The sequence below is a fragment of the Chrysemys picta genome, chromosome 7, assembly GCF_011386835.1.
Source record: "Chrysemys picta bellii isolate R12L10 chromosome 7, ASM1138683v2, whole genome shotgun sequence".
NCBI classification, from domain to species: domain Eukaryota; kingdom Metazoa; phylum Chordata; order Testudines; family Emydidae; genus Chrysemys; species Chrysemys picta.
Window position 1 is genome coordinate 120,031,155 of NC_088797.1, and position 15,248 is coordinate 120,046,402.

The following is a 15,248-nucleotide window of genomic DNA, read 5'->3' on the forward strand; positions in this document are numbered from 1 at the left end:
GGAAAAGGGCAAATATAGCGCCCATCTATAAAAAGGAAAATAAGGACAACCCAGGGAATTACAGACCAGTCAACTTAAACTTCTGTATCTGGAAAGATAATGGAGCAAATAATTAAGCAATCGATTTGCAAACATCTAGAAGATAATGAGGTGATAAGTAACAGTCAGCATGGATTTGTCAAAAACAAATCGTGTCAAACCAACCTGATAGCTTTCTTTGACAGGATAACAAGCCTTGTGAATAGGGCAGGGAAGTGCTAGATGTGGTATATCTTGACTTTACTAAAGCTTTTGATACTGTCTCGCATGACCTTCTCATAAATAAACTAGGGAAAATGCAACCTAGATGAAGCCACAATCAGGTGGGTGCAAAACTGGTTGGAAAACCCTTCCCAGAGAGTAGTTATCAGTGGTTCACTGCTGGAAGGGCATAATGAGTGGGGTCCTGCAGGGATCAGTTCTGGGTCCGGTTCTGTTCAATATCTTCATCAATCATTTAGATAATGGCATAGAGAGTACACTTATAAAGTTTGCGGATGATACCAAGCTGGGAGGGGTTGCCAGTGCTTTGGAGGATAGGATTAAAATTCAAAATGATCTGGACAAACTGGAGAAATGGTCTGAAGTAAACAGGATGAAATTCAATAAGGACAAATGCAAAGTACTCCACTTAGGAAGGAACAATCAGTTGCATGCGTACAAAATGGGAAAGGATTGCCTAGGAAGGAGTACTGCAAAAAGGGATCTGGGTGTTATAGTGGACCACAAGCTAAATATGAGTCAACAGTGTAATGCTGTTGCAAAAAAAGTGAACATCATTCTGGGATGTATTAGCAGGAGTGTTGTAAGCAAGACACGAGAAGTAATTCTTCCAATCTACTCCACGCTGATTAGGCCTCAACTGGAGTATTGTGTGTCCAGATCTGCGGGCCACATTTCAGGAAGGATGTGGACAAATTGGAGAGAGTCCAGGGAAGAGCAACAGAAATGATTAAAGGTCTAGAAAACATGACCTATGAGGGAAGATTGAAAAAACTGGGTTTGTTTAGTCTGAAAAAGAGAAGACTGAGAAGGGACATGATAACAGTTTTCAAGTATATGAAAGGTTGTTACAAGAGGAGGAAGAAAAATTGTTTTTCTTAACTTCTGAGGATAGGACAAGAAGCAATGGGCTTAAATTGCAGCAAGGGTGGTTAAGGTTGGACATTAGGAAAAACTTCCTAACTATCAGGGTGGTTAAGCACTAAAATAAATTGCCTAGGGAGGTTGTGGAATTTCCATCATTGGAGATTTTTAAGAGCAGGTTACACAAACACCTGTCAGGAATGGTCTAGATAATTAGTCCTGCCACTAGTGCAGGGACTGGCCTAGATGACCTCTCGAGGTCCCTTCCAGTTCTGTGATTCTATGTGAGGTCAGTAGATGGATATCTCTGTCCCCCTCAGAATGGAGTCCCCAACCATCAGCACCCTATGACTCCTCCTCTTGGGCATGGTGGCCATGAACCTCCCAGACTTGAAGGCAAGGGGCTCCTTCTCCTCAGCCATTGGGATCTGCTCCTCATCTCCTGTCACCATTACAGTTACTGGTGCTTGGCCACAATGGATGGGAACTTGGTGGGGGTGGAGAATTGTCTACACCCCGAGGTGGCCCATGGATGGTTCTCCTTCCTCGTCTGGTGCTACTGCAGTCATTTGTAGTTGTCCAGTATCCTTCGTTACACATGTTCCCACATGCATGCTGTCAATGAAGTCCTTGTGCTCCTGAATGCTATGCAGACAAGCCACCTCCTCCTGCAGCCCTGTGACATGCTTCTTGAGGGATTCCACCAATAGATAACTCTCATACCAGGGGTTTCCCCCAGACTGGCTTTAATCTGCATGTAGGCCACATTCCTAGCACGTGAGGACCTCGGAGAAAGCGTCCAGTGTCAAGATGCCTGTCTGGTGGGGGCCCCACAGGTACAGGCAGAGGAAGAGCTAGCAGTGGTGTTGGCGACATGCCATTTTCCTCCCATTGTGGGTTCTTCCTTGTAGAGAGCCTTCAAGTTAAGGGGGAGAGAAAAAACCTCCCTACCTTAGTCTGCCAGCTGCCTTCGTCTGTGGGAGCCTGTGTACTTTTTAAAGTCTGGGCCCCACACCCAGCTGGAATGGGTGACTCAACTCCTCTCACTCAGCTGTCTCTAATCACTGGCCTAATTCAATCAAAACCTGCATGGCTTTCAATTCAAAGAGCCCTGCTAAAAAGCAGGAGCTAACTCACCTAATTTCAGGGCAACCTAGCCCAGTCAGCAACCAAGACTTGATTTCAAAATACAGAAAATATCTGGAGAGTCCTACCAAACCTAATGGCAAATTCCCAGCACAGAAAATGCCCCCTTTTTTTGTCTGCCAATCAATAACAATAAGACAGAAGTACCCCAGAAATACTCACCAGCTGGCCAAATCCCACATTACAAGAAAACAATCAGTTTTTTACTCTAGTACCAAAAGCATCAAAAACCTTCTAAATTTCAAGTTAAAAAAATAGTTGAACCATATAAACGTTAGTAATAATAATACATATGAAGTTATGTGTAAATAATATTAAATACATAGTTATGAGAAGTATCTGTATTAAACATCCATGTCATAGACAGACATTTAGTGGTCACAAACACACAATCGTCATTATGCCCTATCATACGTCCCATTTCAGAGTTCTCATGTGGGTTTTAAAATTCTAGAAATAGGGACCAATTTATCCCTTTTTGTTGTGTCTAAGAGTTCACCCTTTTCTAGTATGGTTAAGGTTTTAGACACTTTTTTTAAAAACATGTGAACTGTTCTGAATCAGATCTTTTATTGCTTTAGTAAGTGGAAAGAAGTAATACATAATGGTACTATTACAGAAAATCTACAGAAGCAGCCTTCTAATTGGATTTAAACTAACCATCTTTAAAATCTGAAGCAGATATTTTACACACTGCCTAGACAGTCTCTTGTTATTGTACCTATTTATAGGTAGTAGATTAGCTACAGACTAATAGAATGACAATTAAGAAATACAAGTAAAAATACAGCACATATAGCAAAAGTGATAAAATTAAATGTTTTGCTTCTTGAACAAAAAATGTCATATGTTTTCATTAAATATTGATTTTTTAAAAAGGTATATAAGTGTTAGAAACCTAATGAATTGTTTGGCACCATAAACAGAGATTTGAGGAAATTCTAAAAAACCTACAGCACACTACGTGTTTGAAACATATAATTCACTAGACCATGGTGATTAATATCAGAGCTGGGTGAATAATCTATAACAAGTAAATTATTAGAAATTTCCTATTTTTTCATTCAGAAACTGACCACTAAGATTTTGATTCTCCAATTTATTAGTTATTCAAAAATTATATGCTAAGCAACTTCTATGAATAATTCTTGATCTGCAATTTGTTCATAAGCAATCTGATGCAAGTATTAGATATTCAAAATTTGACGCTGTGATTGGACGCACGGGGTCCATTCCTATGAGTTTCAGGTTCTACTGCATGTGCATAATTCTTAGAATCAAATTTCTTGTATGGATAACTCTTTAAAATTCAGAATTCACTTTCCATAAAGCTGCAATATTTGCTTGATATTTGAACATTACTGCTAGTAAACTCATTAAACTAAAATAAGCAGAAAAACAAACACAAAGAGCATGTAGAAAGAATTGATGTGTATTAGCTCATGAAATGTTGAATGACTATTTGCAGTATTCATCCTGCTCTAGTGAACAAATAGTGGATTTTTAAAAAAGCAAATAAAGTTACAAAGATCGTGCACAGTCTCTCTCCCCAAAAAATAAAGTGGAATTGTGCTACTGGTTCCTACAGGAGCAGGACTGGGTTTAGACCCGTAGGAGCCAGGAGCTCAGCTGGTATAAGCTATCATAGCTCTGTTGACTTCAGTTGAGCTCTGACAATTCACATAGCTGAGGCTGTGACCCTAGAAGGGTAGCTCTCACAGTTTAAATATCAAATTTAAGCTCCTGAGAAAGGAGACAAACTTCCAACCTTGGGTCTGATATTAATAAGTATTCTCAAAACTGCCCTACTACATAGATGTAGATAGTGGGTATCCTCCCCACATCCTGTCTCTAAGAGCAGGTGCTTGGGTCCGTAGGGTACTGACAGACAACTCTTTGTCCAAGCATGATTGGAGGAATTCCAAACATTCAGCCAGGGAGGATGTTTTTTCTAACTCTTAATCCTGTGAACCATAAGGCGAAAATTGCTAAACTCTTCTAGCTCTTTAGAGGTCACTTGTCTAACAGATTTAACAAGAACACCGGGGAGTCCTTGTGGCACCTTAGAGACTAACAAATTTATTTGGACATAAGCTTTCGTGGGCTAGAACCCACTTCATCAGATGCATGGAGTGGAAAATACAGTAGCAAGTATAAATACACAGCACATGAAAAGATGGGAGTTGTCTTACCAAGTATGAGGTCAGTCTAACGAGACAATTCAATTAACAATAGGATAAAAGGAGGAAAAATCACTTTTGTAGTGATAATGAGAGTGGCCCATTTCAAACAGTTGACAAGAAGGTGTGAATAACAGTAGGGGGAAATTAGTATGGGGGAAAATTAGGTTTAGTTTTTGTAATGACCCAGCCACTCCCAGTCTTTATTCAGGCCTAATTTGATGGTGTCCAGTCTGCAAATTAATTTCAGTTTGACAGTTTCATGTTGGAGTCTGTTTTTGAAGTTTTTTTGTGAAGAATTGCCACTTTCAGGTCTGTTATTGAGTGGCCAGGGAGACTGAAGTGTTCTCCTACTGGTTTTTGAATGTTATAATTCCGATGTCAGATTTGTGTCCATTTATTCTTTTGCATAGAAACTGTCCGGTTTGGCCAATGTACATGGCAGAGGGGCATTGCTGGCACATGATGGCATAAATCACATTGGTAGACGTGCAGGTGAATGAGCCCCTGATGGTGTGTCTAATGTGGTTAGGTCCTATGATGGTGTCCCTTGAATAGATATGTGGACAGAGTTGGCACCGGGATTTGTTGCAGGGTTTGGTTCCTGGGTTGGTGTTTTTGTTGTGTGGTGTGTAGATGCTGGTGAGTTTTTGCTTCAGGTTGGGGGGCTGTTTGTAAGCAAGGACTGGCCTGTCTCCCAAGGTCTGTGAGAGTGAGGGATTGTCCTTCAGGATAGGTTGTAGATCCTTGATGAGGCACTGGAGATGAGGGGCTGTAGGAGACGGCTACTGGCATTCTGTTACTTTCTTTGTTGGGCCTGTCTTGTAGTAGGTGACTTTTGGGTACCCTTCTGGCTCTGTCAATCTGTTTCTTCACTTCACCAGGTGGGTACTGTAGTTTTAAGAATGCTTGATAGAGATCCTGTAGGTGTTTGTCTCTGTATGAGGGATTGGAGCAAATGCAGTTGTATCTTAGAGCTTGGCTGTAGACAATGGATCTTGTGATGTGGTCTGGATGAAAGCTGGAGGCATGTAGGTAAGTATAGTGGTCAGTAGGTTTCCCGTATAGGGTGGTGTTTATGTGACCATCGCTTATTAGCACTGTAGTGTCTAGGAAGTGGACCTCTTGTGTGGACTGGTCCAGGCTGAGGTTGATGGTGGGGTGGAAATTGTTGAAATCCTGGTGGAATTCCTCCATGGCCTCCTTCCCATGGGTCCAGATGATGAAGATGTCATCAATGTAGCGCAGGTGGAGTAGGAGTATTAGGGGATGAGAGCTGAGGAAGCGTTGTTCTAAGTCAGCCATAAAAACATTGGCATACTGTGGGGCCATGCGGGTACCTATAGCAGTCCCACTGACTTAAATTGTCCCCAAATCTGAAATAGTTGTGGGTGAGGACAAAGTCACAAAGTTCAGCCACCAGGTTTGCCGTGATAGTATCGGGGATGCTATTCCTGATGGCTTGTAGTCCATCTTTGTGTGGAATATTTGTGTAGAGAGCTTCTACATCCATAGTGGCTAGGATGATGTTTTCTGGAATATCACCAAAGGATTGTAGTTTCCTCAGGAAGTCAGTAACAAACACCAGTCTATACTGGGCAGATCTTTCTCTTTTTAAGTTTCTCTCTCACGCCAGGCTAAAAATCTTCAGTAAACCCCCTGAGGTATAATGGTTGTAAGGCCGGGGGTCCACATGTGTCAGCTCAATGACAGTTAATTAGGGATGGACAGGGACAGAAATTGTCCCAGATCAACTATTTCAAATACACCCGTATTAATAACTGGTTGGACAAACTCAGCCTATTCTGCTCAGGGAACAACCATAAGTAAATCACAATTTCCACACGTTTATTCTCTCTGGCAAATACATACATATTTGTTCTAAGGCTCAATTGCCAATGCTTAATAATGGGAATTCTGACTGTCTGGCTTCGTTCTGACTAACTGTCCAGGCTGTTAACTGTAAGTCCTTTACAGCTGAATAGGGGAGAGACCCCACTCTAGAGAGCATAGAGAGATGTATCTAAGGGGGCCCCAGAGAGGGGAGCTGGGGAAAGAATAGTGGGAGTTCAAGAATCTCTCCTCACTGGTCACTTGGGAGAGGATGCCCAGGACAGAGTGGCTGATTCACCATCTGTGCACCCACGCACTCAGCCTGTGACTCAAGTTTGGACAGAGAACTGTGCAACTGACCTTTCAGAGGGGAGCAGTCACACAGCTGACCTCTAGGGGACAGAAGAAGAGATGAAGGAGGGTACCCCAATCCAGGTCCCAGTTTTTCAGGATGCTGTTTCTGATATGCTTGTGGAAATTAACAGTGTCTCTTTAAGATTCTACTGAAGGAATGGTTGTCTGTGAGAATGCAGATGACCCAACTGGTGTCTTGCCCCCGGGCTGGTAAGACACAGAAAACAGCTAAGGGAGAGCTGATGGGAAAAGGTACATATGTCCAAAGAATAGACACTCTTAGTCCAGAGAGCACAGATCACAACCCTCTAGGGAAGTGGGGATCACAGGGTAACCCCAAGACGAGATATAGATTTTTTGCATGGGCGTAACCCTGGAATTGTGAGACAGCTCCACTGAGGGTTAGCCAACATGCAGAATCCCCCTTACATCCTTACCTCACCAGACCCTGGAGTACCACAGCCCCAAAGACATGGTTTGGTTGCGGACTAACACTGAAGGGAACTCTGAATGGAAAGAAAAAACAGTAATTGAACAAATGCGAAGGTTCAGGAAAGAGTTGAAAGATACAGTGGGCACTGAACAAACCAGACAGTCTAAACAGAAGGTGTAGTATGACTAAAATACTTGTAAATATCTACCTGTGATGAAAGATTTGGTGTTCTTGTTAAATCTCATGATAAAAAGTTTGGTGTTAATGGTAAACCTTATGACAAAGAATTTGGTACTGATGGCAAAGCCTATGAAAAGGTGATTTTTGAGGAAAAGTTTTAGAACATGATAGGAATGGTAAATAAGAACACACTCCATGTTAAGAGGTCCTATGGTAATGCTGTTTCTCAGCTAATATCTGTAAACAGGCTTGAAGCTTGGCACAGCAGAGAAACCATAATAAAATTGGTCTGCTGTGTAGAAGGGGAAACTGAGGCACACCACCTCATGGCATTGATGGCTAAATGCCAAGATACCTAAACTCTAGAAAACATTAATATCTGCACTGAGTTAACACCAGTTGGAAAAGCAGAAGGGTTAACAATGCTGCACAGATACAAAGAGATGTTTTCTAGCAACCCAGAGAAGGCACACTTGCTAACTTTTGAGATCACCAGACTGATCCACAAAGTGTTAAAAAGTGTACAGAACTTTGCAAGAACATGTGTGAGTAACACTACAATGTTTAGGAACACTTGGGAGTTGTATGGTCAAAACCTAAAGAGGACCTTGGGCACACTGCCCCCACATTAGTCAGTGACTAACATTCCTGCAGTAAACTAAAGGGGGTGGTGTGACATCAAAGAAGCACCCTGGAACCCCCATATTCACCACTGTCATATAATTATGATACAGTTTATACAAAGTATGCTTTGTGATGTATCTTTGTGCAAGTCTTGATCTGTTGAACATTAATATCCTGTTGGATTGTATGTGCTATCATTGTATGTGAGGTTAAGTATTGCTGTAGATATTACTGAAATATGTTGTGAAGTTGGGAACACCCACAACCAGCCTTTCAGGTACAACAATGGAGTGGCCAGATGTCCTGATGGCCCATTAAAGGGAACCACTCCCCCAGCAGCCATCCCGGAAGACTTCTCAGAGAGAGCACGTAGACAATGGACACTGCTTGACCAATGGGAACGGACCCCCATGTCAGAAGCATAGATCTTTCCAGCAAGCTGGAAAAATCTATAAAAGAGGGGAAGTGGCATCATCACTTGACCTCTCTTCCCCCCATCCCCCAACTCAACACCTGGAAGAAACATCTGGAGGACAAAGACTTTGAACTGGGGAGGTGGTCTCAGGCTGGAAAAGACTCCCAGCCTGCGTACTGAGGAACTGTAACCTGCTTGTACCATCTGTCAGGGGAGACACCGCTTGATTCAAAACCTGTTTAGTTTGTAAAACTCTGCGAATTTATTTATTTCTTAAGTAACCAACTTTGATCTCTGTGCTTGCTACTTATAATCACTTAAAATCTATCTTTATGTAGTTAATAAATCTGTTCTATATTTTACCTAAAACAGTGTGTTTTGGTTGAAGTGCTTGGGAAAACTCAGCTCAGTTTACAAAGGCTAGTGTGTGTCCTCTCCACATCGGGGGGGGGGGGGCAGTGGGTAATGAACTTACATGGGTCAGGCATCTGACCAGAACAAGATGGTACAGTTCTGGGGTACAAGGCTGGGGAATTGGCTGGAGCCGCTCTATTGTTGATTCATGAGTGGCTGGCAAAGGGTGAGTCCCTGCATGTGGATGTCTGCGTAAGTGCAGAACCTACCAGAGGTTTGTGGCTTAACAACAGCATCACAGTGTGAAAAGGATACCCCAGGTTGGTGGGAAATGGCTCAGTGGTCCCAGAGTCCCGGTTGCACCCCGGGAACCCTGTCAACCGGGAACCCTAAAGAATACAATCAGTAAAAATAATACATTCCAATTCTATTGGACCTTTCACTAAAGGATCTTAAAGTGTTTTGCAAACATCACCAGACTCCTGCAGGGAGGCAGATGGGCACACTGAAGCACAAACAGGTTTAATTGCTTGCATACAATCACTGAGCAAGTTGGGGCAAGAACTGGGATAGAACCCTGCAGTTAGCAGCCCAAGTTTTCTGACCTTTCCACTAGACAACATTGCAAAACCCAAACCAAAAACCCAGTACACGACACCCTACCATCCCCCCTCCAACAATACCCAAATACATGTTACACAGGGGTTGGTTATGGACTTTTAGCTAGAAAACAAAGTACTAGAAATGAAAGTGGTTTCTACGCTAAAGAACCCCAGTGAACACCACCCGCAGCAAAGGATAAAACTACAAGCTATATTTGGAGGAAACCATTAATTTGAAAAGTCAGCCACAAGGCTTTTTAAAAATGTAGTCGACAGAAAAGTGTTCCAGAGGCCAACCGAAGGGATTTTTTTTTCAGCTGTTTAAACCCTGAAGATAAGTGGCTGAAAGGAGAAATACCAACACATTAACTGTAGTAATGCAAAGAGCTCTGTGTTGACAGAGGTACAAATATTTGGTTTTGAACAGAGCAATACATGCACTGATGGGGCAAACCCAAGTCTTTTGGGATGGTTACATGACAGGTAGATTACATTGCTGGCAGGGGAACATTTTCATAGCTATCTAGTTTCTCTGGTTCTATGAGTCATGAGGAATAAAATTGTCCTTACACACCAGGGAATTAGAGATTGCCTCAGGGCAACTGTCTTCTCTCGGACATTCTTCCCTAAACTAATTTGTATCCTTCTCTCCGATGATTTATGCCTGCTAATGTCATGTCTCTGTACATGATCACTTAAACATGGAGAACTCTCTGGGGCAGTGACATCTGGGCTGTTCAGGTTTTTTTGCACAGTACCTAATATAAATGAGTGTTTGAGGTCCACTGGTGCCACTGCAATAGGAACAATGTATAACAGTAATTAGACAGAAAAAATGACAAGATTTTTTTTTTAAGCTGTAGTGACTTTTGACAACCTGGGATCAATTGATGGAGCATCAGGTTTAGTGCTGCTCTATGGCTTTTCATCAATAACCAATTTATAACACCGAGGAATGATCTATTCTAAGGTAAATGTGAAGAACTACAGCCACGAGTATCCAGTTTTACCTAATGTAGCTACACTTATTCATATTTGTTACAGAAATATTTTGGATGATTCATAAATAGCCATAATCTATTAATTGTGCAACTTCAGCACCTGCCATCTGACAGATTTAAAGAGTTTAAACATTTACAGATTAGGAAAACTCAGGCATGTGACGGTTAAGTGACTTTTCCAAGGTGAGACAACAAGTAGGTTATATAAGCTATGGAAGATGTAACTCCTAGTCCAATGTTTTACCTACGAGACCATGCTTCATCTCACTAACAAATTGTCTTAAGAGCAGAAAGGGCTTCAACAATTTTTCTTTGCTCAGCCTAGTATTTGCTCCTCATAGAAAAAGTTATCCATTAACTGTAAGATCAAATTTGCCCAAAGTATTAAATATTACCTCCTGCTGGACTTCATATATGCAAGATAAAAATATGCATAATTTGGTACCTTATTTTCTGTTTTTTTCTGGCATGATTCAACCAAACAGTCATAATATGATGATGGTTATATTAAGATAAGCATAATAAGTACAACTGAGTGTCAGGAAAAAAAATCTGCAACTGCAGAACTGAAAAGAAATTTCTTATTGCCATATCAGGAAAGTGTTCATATAACTTTTTTCAGCATGTTTTATTGACCATTGCCAAATTGAAGATTTTAAAAATTATTATTGAAATGGACTACCAAATAAAGACCCATATTTCTGACAGCACACCCTTTAAATAGCATGCCCTGGATTTTAGGGGGAAGGTTTCATATCATATTACCTTTTTAAAAATTAAGGGTTTTCCTAATCTGCTACTTCATTTTTAAGGGTATTTTCAATAAGGAAGAAATTGACCAGCTAATTATCTATACTGAGGAATCAGTGACCTGACATAAATGTTGTCTAATGCACAAAGTAAACGAATTGAATGCAAGGAAAAATGGTGATTTTCCTAGCTTCTTTCAGTTACAGTAATCTTAAATGTTATTTGTAATTACAGTAAACTATGCTACATTTTCAATGAGATTTTAGAGTTAATGGTGTCCCTTAAATTCTTCATCATAAACCCTGTATATTTTATCACTGCAAAGATTTAAAAATATTAGTTGCATTTTACTGAAATAAAGTTTTTAAAATTCCAACTATAGTGAACCTGATTCAATGTATACATTTTGGTGGTTATCTAGTTTAATTATTATTAATCCATAAATCCATTAGTCACTATTTAAAACGTTACACTTAATTACTGGGTTATTTCATTTCTGTAAAGTCGGAGGATTTTAATTCCTATCATTCAAAACAATTAATGGTTGACAGTAGAATGTGGTTAAGCATTGCCACCAGATTTTGGCTATTACCACTCTCTAACGTTAAATCAGTTCTGCTTATCCAAATTCTCCTTTGTGAGTTCTAGCGGGTTTCACAGGGTGTAAGACCTCACGGAATGCGATGCATTTTGTTTATGCACAACTCAGAAGCTTTTTTCCGTGGCTTAGTTATGTAAGATAGGTTAACCAGTTTGTACTGGCTTATTTAGTTGTAAATATTATGAAACATACATTTAAATAACTTCTTTTCTTAACCTGAGTCCCATGCAATGTCAGTGGGCCGCTTCAACAGTTAAAAATGAAGGAAAAAAACCCCTGATCACAAACTCCCAGACCGATAGTAAATAAAATGTGCTTCTGCTGCAAGCATCACTATTAAACTAAATTGATTATTAATTAAATAAATGGAAAAGAGTAATAAAGTTTAATCTATGCAGATTTTCAAAAAGTTTATCAAACATTAATCTATGCTATCAATACCTTTAGTTTCAGAAAAGTAGTTAGGATATTTTTTTTTTCTGTGACGTCCCAATGTTGCTACTGATATTTTCACACACTCCCCCAACTCACTTCTCTGCCTCTGCAAATTACTTGGGTCTTGCTAGTATCCTTAAAAATAGAAAAATAAATTCTCTTATCTAGGTGTTTAAATACCAGTGACCCATCACGGATAACGAAATGCTGTCAGCAAAATAAAAAGCGATAAGGCCTTCAGTTGCCACCAGTTGACCTGATAAAAGCCGGGGCCTGTTAATGGTCTCACTGTCAGAAATAGATCATCTCACTCTGAATGCAGCGGTGCACATTTCCACAGTTATCTCACAGTGAGTTGTTTTGTGAAATCCATTAAGCACTTGATATAATGGCATGTGGAGTTAGTTGGTGCAATCTATTTGAAAATAGCTTTTTCCCTGACATGCCCTTGAAAACCCAGGATGGTCAAGGGCAATAAGAAACAATTAAAAAACCGCCTATTACTACATTGATTAAAGTGATTTCACTAGTGTCTTTTCAAGATTCTTTCAAAAATAGCAAAGTAAAAAGTATATGAAGAAACCTCATCCTTTACAGTTACGGCCACATACTTTACAACAAAGACTAAAAAAAACAGACCCTCATCTATCTGCATTTTGCTAATCTACATACTTTGTAATATATCAGACAACACATACAAAACAATTTCTCCCTCCTTCTGAATTGAGATTTAATAGGCAGATGCAGTAGTAAAGTATCCTATTATTAAGATTTCACTGATTTATAGAACTATGAAATATTATTCTGACGAATTAAAACTAAACTAAAATTGTCAAACTAAATGAACACGATACCTTTTGTGATGCATAATCTTTGGCTTTTTAAATTGAGTTTGTTCTCTTGCTCACAAAAATTCAGTAATTCTCCATGCTCCTCCTGAACATTCACACAAGTTAGGAAGGCTCTACTGCATGTATTTTTCAGAAGTCAATATGGTTAAGTTAAATCTTTGGCAGTCAGGAAACAAGTCAGATAACAAGTGTTGGCCTTTATTGGTTTATCTTGTGAAATGTAACCAGGGGCCTGAAACAGAATTTCAGGTCACAGTAAATCATTTTGGTGGCATAGTTTAAAGTTATCTTAAATTTTTAAGAAGCTACAGAAAAGCATTTTGAATTGTCGACTAAATATATTTTGTCAAATTGTAGTTTGTTGTGTTTCCACTAGATGCTGATGAATCTTACTGGAGGTAGAAGTGCTGTTTTTTAATAGCTTGATTTTAGAAAACTCATTTTCTCTACTATACCTGCTTTTAAGTGATTTTTTCCCCCTGAAAACATATTAACACATTTAGGCATCTGATTTATTCAAATTTTAACATATTAATAAGAATGGTGTATACCGTTCAACATGGACAGAGTTCTTTGCAAAACAATAACCATGCAAACCCTGGTTTCACCCTCTTTAAGAGTACTGAGTGAGTCCTATGTAAGAGGCTATTTTATGTTTGCTTTTATTTAAAAATTGTAAATCTTGGGAATATCCAGGGTTAGCAAATGCAAGATAAAACTACTCACAACCCTTAGGTATACAATTACTTTTTTAGAAGAAACAAGAGATTAGGAACCAATTTTTTTAAAGAGCCTCTAAATTCAAGGCAGCTTTAGGAAATCTTATCCATATCGTATATGCGAAAGAAAAAAAATCTCTGAAAATGTGAAACTGCAATGCTTTGTGCACTGCAACTAGAAACATACCATTCTATAAAGATGTAACCACCTTCAAGTACAGTGTATCAGGATGAAATCATTTTTAAAAATTCCCCAAAGTAAAGGGAAAAAAATGGATTAACACTTTAGTCAAAGTTTTTGCTATCTGTAAAATTCTGCCAATAACTTTGACATTTAACAAGAAGATTTAATGGCGAGTTAAATGCTTGGTTCTCCGGGTATGTCTACACTGCAATCGGAGATGTGACGGCAGCTCATTTTGTCATATCTGGCTAGCTTTTGTGTAGTTACTGCAACTTAAAAATTGCAGGAAAGAACATGGCGACATGGGCTTCAGTGCGGTCTGTATAAATTCACCAGGTCCATGCCGTTGTGTCTTCACTACTATTTTTAGCTGCGCAAACTAGATTAAACGCAGTTACACCTACATGAGCTGCAATCACCCCTCTGACTCCAGTGCAGAGGTACTCTCAGATACTACAGCATAATGCACACAATACATCTTAAGATACTAGAAACTTTATAGAGAGAGTAGAAAATCATGCGATCAAGAAAAAAGCAATAATCTGGAATCAGTAATTTGAAGCATAGATATTTGGCAATAATTCAGAGCATGAATAACCAGTTAATCAGGTTTGAGGCAAAAATGAGGATATAAATGAGGGGTCAGTTCCCTGTAGGGTGTGAACTGGCATAGCTCCATTGAATCTGGTCCTGCATCCGCATCTCTCCCATTGAACAGAGATTTGCCTTCAGAGCTGTTAGGAACTATGTGACTAATAAAGTCAGCAGTGAACACATACTCAGAAACCAGAGCAGTTCAACTTTAAAATGTAATTGTAAAGCAGGTTTTAAAATGTTCTCAGTGCACACACACTCTGAAAAGCTATTGAAACTGGCATTGTGGGGTTTCATACTTGTCTAAACAACTTTCATATTAGAAATGTTTAGCTTGCAAGTAAAAAAAAAAATCTAAATGGTCAGCCCTCAGTCTGAGGTTTCAAAGCCAACTTAGGTTCTTTTGGGATCACACATCAAAAATCGTACATTTTGAAGACAGGTGAACAGTTCTTTTGACATCTGATGAAGTGGGCTGTAGCCCACGAAAGCTTATGATCAAATAAATGTGTTCGTCTCTAAGGTACCACACGTACTCCTGTTCTTTTTGCGGATACAGATGAACACGGCTGCTACTCTGAAACCAGTTCTTTTGATGATATGCAAACCTTTTGATGCTGCGCAAGCTAGAACACAATCAAGCTCTCCCTCTCTTTGCTATACTATCTATGCAGAACTACTGCAACAGAAGTAAGCTAATTTCAGAAAAGCAAGCAGCTATAACGTCAAATATTGTTATTAATTATTTGTGTTCAGTTGTGCACACATGGAACAGATCTACTGAGTAAGAATGGGACATTTTTGCAGTTACTTTTCAAAGCACAATTACACAGAAAAATCCTCGGATGAAATAATACAAGAGGGGAA

The 15,248-nt window shown here is 39.6% G+C and overlaps 1 protein-coding gene across 9 annotated transcripts in view; it reads right to left on the reverse strand.

Moving 5' to 3' along the window:
* The window catches only part of RBM20 (RNA binding motif protein 20), a 169,853-nt gene that overhangs the window by 123,482 nt on the left and 31,123 nt on the right, over positions 1–15,248 (reverse strand). The window contains exon 1 of one of the 9 annotated variants that reach the window (XM_065552521.1): positions 12,888–13,011. The exons of 7 other annotated variants lie outside the window; for them this stretch is intronic. In XM_065552521.1, the coding sequence (XP_065408593.1) occupies positions 12,888–12,901 (14 nt within the window). In that variant the 5' untranslated portion in view covers positions 12,902–13,011. Of the gene's footprint in view, positions 1–12,887; positions 13,012–15,248 lie in introns of those variants that run through there. One more of the 9 variants, XM_065552515.1, reaches the window with a different exon arrangement.